The sequence below is a fragment of the Bidens hawaiensis genome, unplaced genomic scaffold (genome assembly GCF_021521415.1).
Source record: "Bidens hawaiensis isolate Kalapana, Puna unplaced genomic scaffold, B.hawaiensis_p1.1 tig00028432_1, whole genome shotgun sequence".
Lineage (NCBI taxonomy): Eukaryota > Viridiplantae > Streptophyta > Magnoliopsida > Asterales > Asteraceae > Bidens > Bidens hawaiensis.
Window position 1 is genome coordinate 132,470 of NW_027494634.1, and position 11,026 is coordinate 143,495.

Sequence of the window (11,026 nt, forward strand, 5' to 3'; positions counted from 1 at the left end):
CACTTGAAGTACCATAGTTCGTTCGATTATTTACCTAAAATTTAACTAATTAATATATAAAACTAACTAACTTTTACCCAACCATCACATAGTCATGGAGGAGATCGAAAGAAGCTTGAACTCAAATAATAATAAAAAAAAGGTGATAATAAGTACCGGCCCATGTAGATTTGGTTTGCTAATTAAACAGGTACTATAAGTCTACATCATATATACGCAGCTGTTCCGATTAGTCAATGAGGAATGCATGTATGTTCTTTTCACTAAGTGGCAACAAGGTGTGTTTATGATGTAATGTGTAGACTGTAGTCAATGACTCTAGAAAATTTCAAATATTACGCTTAAAAGATACAAAACTTGTGGCTTGTTGCTATCCCTGGATGTAATGATCGATACTTGTGTTGCAGGTAACAGGTGGCCATCTCTAATGATACTCTTGAGGACCTTATAATTAATTAAGTAAAAGAGATGTTTCGAAAGAATAAATAGGGCAGGGCAGGGCAGGGCAGGGCAGGGACCATTTATGGTTTAATTAAATCATAAAACTCATAAGGGTATCCTTTAAACTCCGGTGCACAAGTGGGAAATCACTTTCTTCATGGGTTAAGGGGCGTTAAAGGCAAGATGGGTTAAAACGTTAACGGGCCTTAAAATTCTCTACATTCACACATATTAAAAAAATTCCTTTTAGGTGAGATGGAGGAAAAAAAATGATAAAGCGGATGATGTGGCGCCTATGTGGAGTTAGGGAGGATAGCCACTAAAACCATAAATCTCTGAACCTGATTAAAAAATAATTAATAGTTAATACATTCTTTCTTAGACTAAAACCATCAATCAACAGCCTCTCCTCTAGTGTGTTGGTTGATTAGATAGATATATCCGTATGCAACTTTCAATCCTTTAACGGGCCCTTCTTTTGCAAACGGGCCAGACCAAACCACAAACAATTTACACACGCGAACTAAATCTATAAAAAAATATGATCAATAAACTTTATGTACAGTTGTTTATTAAATGTAACATACTAAGAATAACTTATGTTAACTTAATCTTTACGTATGTTTGTATGTATATTTGCATGTGTTTAAGAACAATGCGTGCCTATGTTTATGTCTTTGTCTGTTAGTCATGTAATATGTATATTGGAATAACTGGCTGTTAGAAATGTGGTTACAGGGGCATAATTGTCTATTCATTTGTGATTGTGTATATATGTATGTTGACATTTATGTGTATGTATTTATATATATATATATGCATATATGTATATATATACTAGCGTATTAGTAACTATGATGTATGAATTTTTGAAAATCAAATTAACATGTAATAAAGTAATTTAAGTATGACATAAAAAGATTTAAAAAAATATATAACTAAGTATATTTGCAATTAACTCTTTAGAAAAAAAAGAGTATGGATTGTCTTTCGTCTTTCTTCTTCACTATCTGAAGTTGAAGTTACAGAGAAATATATATTCTGTCTTTGTTTGTTTGAGAATAATAATAACAATGTCGATACTCTCCATTCTCCCTCTCCCTCTCCCTCTCCCTCCCGCCAACAGCTTGGCGCAAACGTCTCACAAATCCACCAAAACCATAAAGAACCCAAAATTCGAGCCATTTAAGGACCGATTAATCGGTCTATCCAACACCGGCCGAATTCAAGAAGCACTTGACGTCATGAACCACCACCACCTGACCCCTGACCTCACCACCTTCTCCGTCCTCCTAAAATCCTGCGTCCGAACCCGTAACTTCCAACTTGGCAAACTCCTTCATTCCAAACTCAACCAATCCGGACTCAAACTCGACAATATCATACTCAATTCCCTCATTACCCTCTATTCCAAATCTGGGGTTTGGCTCACAGCCAAAGCCATATTCGATTCCATGACCCATGACACCTTAAAGGATTTGGTTTCTTGGAGTGCCATGATATCATGTTTTGCGCATAACGGAATGGAATCACAAGCCCTGCTTACGTTTGTTGACATGCTTATACATGGAGAATACCCAAACCAGTTTTGTTTCTCCGCCGCCATCCAGGCGTGTTGTAACGGGGGTAATGCTTGCACAGGAGAAGCCATTTTCGGGTTTGTGATCAAGACGGGGTACTTTGAGTCGGACGTGTGTGTCGGGTGTGCGCTGATTGATTTATTTGCAAAGGGTTTTCATGACTTGAAGTCTGCGTGTAAGGTGTTTGATAAAATGCCTGAGAGAAATTCGGTTACTTGGACTTTGTTGATTACTAGATTTGCGCAGCTGGGATGTCATAGAGATGGGATTGAGTTGTTCTCGTGTATGCTAATGTCTGGGTTTATGCCCGATCGCTTTACGCTGAGTAGTGCCGTGTCTGCTTGTGCTGAATTGGGTTTTGTTTCGGTTGGTCAGCAAATGCATTCTTGGGTGATTAAGTCAGGCTTGTGTAGGGATGTGTATATAGGATGCAGTCTTGTGGACATGTATGCGAAGTGTGCGACTACTGAGCCTATGGAGGATGCTAGAAAAGTTTTCGAACGGATGCCTAACCATAACGTGATGTCTTGGACTGCAGTTATAACAGGATATGCACATAGTGGAGGTCTTGATACAGCTGCAATTGAACTCTACTGCAAGATGATCACACAAGGTGATGTCTTACCAAATCATTTCACTTATGCAAGCGTCTTAAAGGCATGTGGCAGCCTTTCAGATCTTGAAATTGGTAAACAAGTTCATAGCCATGCAGTAAAATTAGGTCTCATGTCTGTAAACTGTGTTGGCAATTCTCTTATTAGCATGTATGCCCGATCTGGTAGCATGGAAGATGCCCAAAAGGCTTTTGAAGTTCTTCTCGAGAAGAATCTGATATCTTACAACGCCATTGTGGATGGGTATGTTAAAAATACGAGTTCTGATGAAGCCTTTAAGATGTTTAATAAATTTGAGGAGACTCAAACGGGGGTCGATTCTTTCACGTTTGCCAGCCTTTTAAGTGCAGCAGCCAGTCTTGGTGCTGTTGGAAAGGGTGAGGAAATGCACGCTCGGCTGGTGAAGTCAGGGTTTGCTTCAAACCAAAGGGTATGTAATGCTTTGATATCAATGTATTCTCGGTGTGGTGACATAGAAGCAGCTGCTCGAGTTTTTAACAAAATGGACAACCGGAATGTAATATCATGGACTTCAATTATTACTGGTTTTGCAAAACATGGCCTAGCAAAAAGAGCTTTGAAAGCGTTCGATGAAATGCTTGAAGCAGGTGTTTTGCCAAATGAAGTCACTTATATTGCTGTTTTATCAGCTTGTAGTCATGTTGGGATGGTTAATGAGGGTCTGAAACACTTTAGTTCAATGTATAGTGAGCACAAGATAACCCCAAAGATGGAGCATTATGCATGTGTGGTGGACTTATTAGGAAGGGCAGGCTCTTGAAAAAGCCGTTGACTTCATTGACTCAATGCCATTCAAGGCTGATGCTTTGGTATGGCGAACATTACTAGGAGCTTGCCAAGTCCATGGTAATACAGAATTGGGAAAATTATCTGCAAAAATGATCACTGAGCTGGATCCAAATGATCCATCTGCTTATATACTGTTATCCAACTTGTATGCTTCAAAGGGTCAATGGGAAAACGTGGTCAAAATCCCAAAAACCATGAAAGAAAGGAACTTGATTAAGGAAGCAGGTTGCAGTTGGATAGAAGCTGAAAACCAATCTCACAAGTTCTATGTAGGGGATACATGTCATCCCCGTGCACATGAGATATACAAAGAGTTAGATCAGTTAGTAGTAGACATAAAGAAACTAGGTTACGTTCCTGATACAGATTTTGTTCTTCACGAACTTGACAAGGAAGAAAAAGAACGATACTTGGTTCAACATAGTGAGAAGATTGCAGTGGCGTTTGGGCTAATAAGCGTGTCAAAAACAAAACCAATAAGGGTGTTTAAGAATCTTAGGGTTTGTGGAGATTGCCATACTGCAATGAAGTATATATCAGTAGCAAGGGGGAGAGAAATTGTGGTTAGAGATTCAAATAGATTTCATCATTTTAAGGACGGGTCATGTTCTTGCAACGATTATTGGTGATGATTTCCAGGTGGTTTTAAAATATGTGACTTGAAGATGCTAAGTGTTTCATTCATGGCTGCCTCTTTCTAGTTGCCAGTGTATGTTGATGAACATATGGATGCATGGATTTTTTGCTGTATGTATCTTGTAACAATAGAGGAAAAGGTTTTCAATATTTAAACAAGCTAGTTCCACAATGTACAGAAAATAGTTCTAATGATTTGACTGTTATAGTTAGCCATGGAGAAGAGTAGCATTAAACATTTGATTTATTAGTCAACCACATCAACTGGGAAATGGTTATGGTCTGACTGTTTTACGTGTCAATGTGCCGATCAGTGTAATGCATGATTTATGTAGTATATGTGTTTTTTTTATGAAGTTTGAAGTGTTGTTGGTAACAGGCAACCAGCCATTTGTTCATGTTTGATGTATTGAAGTCGATCTAATAGTCAAATTTAACAGTTGAATTTTTATTGTCAAGATTAACAGTTGACTATTTATTGTCGATATCAACAGTTGACTATTTTATAGTCAAAATCATGAGGTTTGGTGGTTCCCTTTTACTGAAAAGTAGTGCTACTCTGGTGGTTTCAATCAATATACAATACTTAATTACTTATCCCTTCTTACTTGTGTGATTACATATACGGAATCTTGATCTTTAGCTTATATTTTAAGCTAATTTAGGTAGCTGTCCATGTGTTCCTCTTTTAGATCAGTATTTTAGTGTGCAGGTTCGTTTAATTAGAATCCACTTTGTGAAATGTTCCTGTTAAAGTAAATATCTTTTACTTATAATTTCACAAAAGAGGGAAGGGGAATAAAATTGATGGTTCTCTCTCATAACAGAATATAATGGTTGCTGAATTGGATGTCCATGTGTCTATGCTGGATTTCTTCTTTGATGCAACCTTTATGTATTCTCTGCTGTTATATAATATAGGTTGTTCATTTGTAATATTCATATATATGTTATCTTGCTGAATGCTTAATATATAAGGTGTAAGGTACGTGTTTTGCTGATTAGAGGCTGAAGCTGGAGAGAATCTATGGATGGGAAGATGGAGGCTAATATCCCATCTTGCTGCCTGAAGGCCCAAGCCTTCCCCATTGACCCAGTAGTTGGAGCCAATTGTCATGCAACTGTTGTTTCTGGATGGTTCTCAGGTCAATATCCCATCTTCTTTTAGTTTTTGTTTTCTCTAAACTTTGTTACTTCTTACGGGTGTTTGGATATGCACTTTTGAAAAGTCATTGTTTGGATGTGTTGTTAGCTTGAAGTTCTAATAGTCACTTTTGATGATGTCTAGACTTTGGAACATTTCATTACTTAAAGTGATTGTGACATATACAATAACTGTATATAAGCAAATTTTGCTCTACATTATTAAATTATCTGCTGCTAGTAGAAAGTGATTGTTTGACCCTTAGATAATAAGATAATCATTGACACCAGTAGTGTGACACCTTAGGTAAATCCCACACTAATATTGGTTGGTATGAGACAATCACTTCAAGACGATCATCTAAACACACCCTTAGGTTGATATCTTACCTGGAGTAAATTTAAAAATCGGCTCATTATCATTATGTAGAGTAATCATTCCTAAAGGCTTGTTAGTTTATTGGCATCTTGATTCTTGACTGTTAACCACCTTTTTATCATTATTATGCTGCTAATTGCAGATACGGTTGGTAAAAGCAAGTACTTCAACAACCCTATGTGGCCAGGTATGTTAAGACTCAAGTTCATGCTAGTTGTGCCTGTAAGTTATGATTGCAACTTGAGCTCATTTTTTTCTTTGCATGAAGGAGAAGCACATTCTCTGAAAGTAGAACAGATTTTGTTCAAGGAAAAATCAGAGTACCAGGAGGTCCTAGTTTTTGAGGTATCATGCTTGAAGATCAACCTAGTCCCTAATCATCTTTACGAAGAATCAGTTTATTTCTAGAAAAAACACATTTATGTTGAAGTTGCAACTTTTCTCTACAGTCTGCAACATTTGGAAAGGTGCTTGTACTTTATGGTATTCTTCAGCTGACCGAGAAAGATGAGTGTGCCTATCAGGAAATGATTGCTCATCTCCCCCTTTGTTCCATTGAATCGCCAAAAAAGGTACTTCTACAGAAATTTGTATCATGAAGATGTACTCACTGATTTTAATGCATCCGCGTTTGGAATGCATAGAGTCATTGCAGGGCACACATCTTGCTTTTATGTTATGCTACCTTGAATATGTTTTTCAAATACAGTTATTGTTTGTATATTGTTCCTTTAATGTGAAATAGATAAGATGGCTAATATCGCATGGTGTATACCAGGTTCTGGTTGTGGGAGGCGGCGATGGTGGAGTTCTTAGAGAAGTATCTCGCCACAGCTCTGTGGAATTGATCGATATATGTGAAATAGATAAGATGGTTATAGATGTATGTGATGAAAGTATAATCTCTCAATTTCTATTTTATATCACGGGGGCTCATTCTGTAATTTCTGTTTTGTAGGTTGGTAAAAGGTTCTTTCCTGAGTTGGCTGTTGGCTTTGAAGATCCCCGTGTTCATCTCCATGTCGGTGATGGTAATTATTTGTCTTTTCTATATTTTGACCACATGCTTTATTCATCCTATTCTATGTTTAATACAACTTTAACTTTGTAATTTCATTATGGTTGATTTAATTATTAAGGATTCACATCCAATTTAAGTAGTGATCTATGTTCAGTGTGTTTTTATTAACATTCATCATTTTAAAATATTGTTTTCTAATTTGGACAGCTCTTGAGTTTATCCGGAACACTCCAAAAGGAAAGTATGATGCCATTATCGTTGATTCGTCTGATCCTGTGGGTATGTTCTGCAAGTTTCCCTAACATTTTCAAGATCTGACCGTGATGGTTTTTTAGATAATCAATACATTGAAAAAACTTTGTGTAGATTTAACTCATGTTCTCTGAATGCAGGTCCTGCTCAAGGGCTTGTGGAAAGGCCATTCTTTGAGATGCTAGCGCGGGCCTTAAGGCCCGGTGGTGTTCTTTGTAACATGGCAGAGAGTATGTGGCTCCACACTCATCTTATTGAGGATATGATCACCACTTGCCGTCACATATTTAAGGGTTCTGTTCATTATGCGTGGACAAGTGTCCCCACGTATCCCAGGTAGTATTCATTTTGTTGAAGATTTTATAATCTGGAAACATAATAAAAAAACAAAAAGCGAATCAAACAAAAGCCGGGATATAAATATAAAGAAAACTCAATGTTGGCATATTTTATGCAGTGGTGTTATTGGATTCATACTGTGCTCAACAGATGGCCTGCCTGTAAACTTCAAGGTTCCTGTAAATCCCATTGAGAAGCTAGAGGGAGCACTCAAGCATCACAGAGAATTAAGATTCTACAACTCTCAGGTAACAATATTTATATTGGTGCACCTATAATAATCATGGACTTGATATACTTGATATATTGATGTATTTAATAAAAAGTTGAAGTACCAAGTACTGATAATATATTAAATGATTTACAGATGCATAGAGCTGCTTTTGCCTTGCCTTCTTTTGTCAAGAGGGAAGTGAATTGTCTTTAAGGTCGTTAGCATTGTGTGACTGTTCCGTGTGAGCAGCTGTTGTGTGAGGTTTGGTTGCTTGTCTTCTGTACATGTTCATGAATCTTTCTTTTGAATTTCTGAATATATAGCGATAAATGTATTTTGTGTGTGTGCGCATGCGTGCACGCGCCGTCTTGCTTTCAGATGTGTGATTGTACACTTAAGAATAACAAATATGATTTAGATTTATGTTATTGAGCATATATTACTTTAATTGTTATTTATACAATAGTAGGTAGAAATTTGTGATACACATTCTAGATGATTTAGATGATGATGATGATGTGCAGTGCATCTTTAAAAAGAGGTTTACAATATTATAACATGGTTAAAGAGGATACAACAGATTATTATGCCTTGAAACTTGAAAGTTGCATAGTGTAACTATTTACCCTTAACATTTGTAATTGTAAAACTCTACAACTGTGAAAACATTAATTTAGGCTTGAAGCTTATGAAAGGTGGAAAAAGAAAAAAGAATAAATAAAACCAATTTAGCATTGTAAAAATATAATTTAGCTATGGTAACACCATACCAAAATGGCTACAGTCATCCATCCTCCACACCAAGAAAAAAAGAACACCAATACAAAATCTAGATAAAGTTTATGTACAGACTAAAATACAATACAATATAATATAATTAAAAGAGGTGGTTGGATAATACAAGTGGTTTTACTTCAGCCTTCACCTTTGTAGAGCTGCTTTTCAATATGGCATCTAAAGTGCCAATGGCTTCCAGAATATGCTTCCCTTTGTTCAACATTATGCAACTTGCCCTGCAGTATGTATAACACACTTCAGTCATGTCTTTTAAACTAAACATATAAAACAAATTCAAATAAACAACCTTCTTCCGCACGCCGCATCTGTTATCTCTGCTCTAGTAGGCACACCAGTCTTCACCAATGACTCGAGTACCTGTGTTGCCCAAATAACCGGGATATGTGCTGCGTTGCATGTTGACAGGATTTGTTCTTGAATATCTGCCAATAACTCCCACCCGCACTCAACTGCAAGATCGCCTCTAGCAATCATGACCCCTAAAGGATTTGGCAGCTTCATTGCCTCTAGAATCATGACAGCCAAGTTTTTAAGCCCGTCTTTAGTTTCAATCTTCAAAACAACCCCCAACTGCTCTAGCTTCCTCTTCTTAAGCTCTTGCTGAAGCACAACAATATCATTCACATTTCGGACGAATGAAATTCCAACCATGTCAGCATGTGTGCCAACAAAGTCAAGATCAACAATATCTTTTGAAGTTAAACCTTCATACTTAATTTTGCTCTCGGGGATGTTAATGGATTTCTCTGGACCGAGTTTAGTGCCACGTGGACCGGCACGAGTAATGGAAACAACTATTTTGAAACACTAGTCCCTTTGATGGCTCCCCATATTTTTCCATCATCAAAAGCAATAGGCTCTCCAGGTTTGACCGAGTCAAACAGATACCCAGACGAACAAGTGACTCTAGGAGTGCCCGTGCCAGCCATTGAAGAAGTTACTTCTTCGTTTGAGCTATCTCGTGTTATCACTAGCAAATCTCCAACTCTTAGTCTAACAAATGTCTCAGTAGGAGGCACATCCACCACACATCCAAATGAAGCCCTTTTTTTGTTCCCTTTGATATGCAATTCCGTTCTGTTCTCAACATAGCATGTCTTTGTACAATCCGCCATGAATCCAACACCGTTAAAAACAGGGAATTTCTTTGAAATCTTGAGCAACCTTTGTTTTCCTCTCGTGTCACTAAATCTAACCACATCGCCAATTTCAAGCTTTGTGAGAAAATCTTGGCCGTCCACATATAGGACCACATCAGGAGATACATGAGGCGGTGGCGGGCCTGCTCCCTTTTGGGCAATCCAAACATGGGCCGGGTTGATCACGTTTCCATGCACGTTCTTCTTAGGAGATATTTTCGTTACACATGGACCGGGTTTCATCTTGCCTGTTCGTAGCTTCGGCCCAGCCAAATCCATGAGAATCCGACATGGCTTCTCCAGCATCTGAGAGTTCATCTTCACTCTTCTGATGATCTCACTCCAAACACTTGGATCACCATGAGCACAGTTAATACGTATGATTGTGGCGCCTTTTTTAAGAACATCGTTAATAAATGTTTCATTGGATATCGCTTCTGTACCAACTGTGACCATGATATGACTTCTTTCATCTTGAAGTGGACCAATGAGCAAGTCCCGGTTGGAATTTGCCTTATTTGTCATCATACTTGTTGTGAACTGACTTTCGTTACCTTTGTCACTACTAACTAACGAGGTGGATTTTAGGTTTTCCAACATCTGGATTCCTGCAGAAAGGCTTGCAATTACATATGGATTGATTGTTTCCAAGTTCAAAAGTCCCACTGAAGATAGGTCATCTTTTATCTGGTCAACATCAAGGCTTTTGAGAACCAAATAGTGTATAAGGTTTGCAGCACTCATCGCATGCCGTCTGCAGATACAAGAACACACTCATATTATTGCATGCCAAAGTTTAGAAAGCCAATGATTAGTAAGGTAGCAGTTAAATCTTGATTTATGCAAAGAATCTCAATTTACTGTAGTTTTTTGCTTCCATGTGACTTGATCAATCATGCTTAACCATAGGGCTGGCAAAAGTGCAAGACAGGTCTTATCATGTTAAACAAGTTACAGACTACGCGCCTAACACTAGTATTAAGCATGAATATGACTCGTTTAACTACTATATATCTCATGTCTATAACACAGTTTTAAGATTAATGTACCAACAAGGATAAATGATGGAGCCTAGCCTCTACTAATTTCAATTATTTAAAAAAAATAAGAATTAAAAAATCACATGGTGTATTTTTTTGATTAACAGGTTTAATCGTGTCTTAAAAAGGTGCCCAATTAACAGGTTTAATCGTGTCTTAAACAGTTAACCGTATGGAATAGCATTATAAAGCAAAATAAATTAATGTAAACCTGTGACACTGTTTTAGTCGAGAAGCATTCCATTGTTCCATTGCTAAAGCATGCATGTGAATAGCTTTTAGTTTATCTAGAAGATTTCCATGGTTTCCCAGAACTTTAGCATGATCTTCACTCGGGTATAATGAAGCAGCAGCGGCTTCCTTTGATGTTTCATTAGCTTTGCGACTGTTCTTTGAGATTGTAAGTGATTGATCATCAGCGTAAGCACCAATGATGCTTTCATGCTCATCATTTCCCTTTCGAATAGCAGATACAATAAGCGTCAATGGAAATACCCGTTTATGTGCCCTTAAACTTTGGAACATCTCACTCCTTGAAACTAGTATTTTGGCATTAAGTCCACATGACAAGTGTAGAGGGTTCTCATTTAAGTTTGAGGGTACCATCAGCAATGCTTCAG

The 11,026-nt window shown here is 37.5% G+C and overlaps 1 protein-coding gene and 2 pseudogenes across 2 annotated transcripts; 2 read left to right on the top strand and 1 right to left on the bottom strand.

Moving 5' to 3' along the window:
- The first annotated feature begins 1,514 nt into the window (after positions 1–1,514).
- LOC143576952 (pentatricopeptide repeat-containing protein At3g49170, chloroplastic pseudogene) lies at positions 1,515–4,417 on the top strand (annotated as a pseudogene).
- Positions 4,418–4,839: 422 nt separating this feature from the next.
- On the top strand, positions 4,840–7,743 carry LOC143576944 (spermine synthase-like). Its single transcript, XM_077060916.1, has 10 exons — positions 4,840–5,226; positions 5,746–5,790; positions 5,872–5,948; positions 6,053–6,175; positions 6,382–6,486; positions 6,562–6,634; positions 6,832–6,903; positions 7,017–7,212; positions 7,334–7,463; positions 7,583–7,743. Exons 1-10 carry the CDS (start codon positions 5,109–5,111, stop codon positions 7,640–7,642), a joined length of 999 nt encoding a protein of 332 aa, XP_076917031.1. The 5' UTR covers positions 4,840–5,108; the 3' UTR covers positions 7,643–7,743.
- A 481-nt stretch (positions 7,744–8,224) lies between these two features.
- Positions 8,225–11,026, bottom strand: LOC143576943 (plastidial pyruvate kinase 4, chloroplastic-like; annotated as a pseudogene). The gene is made up of 3 exons (XR_013143028.1): positions 10,618–11,026; positions 8,514–10,120; positions 8,225–8,442 (listed from the first exon to the last, which is right to left on the bottom strand). The product of XR_013143028.1 is annotated as a plastidial pyruvate kinase 4, chloroplastic-like (transcript).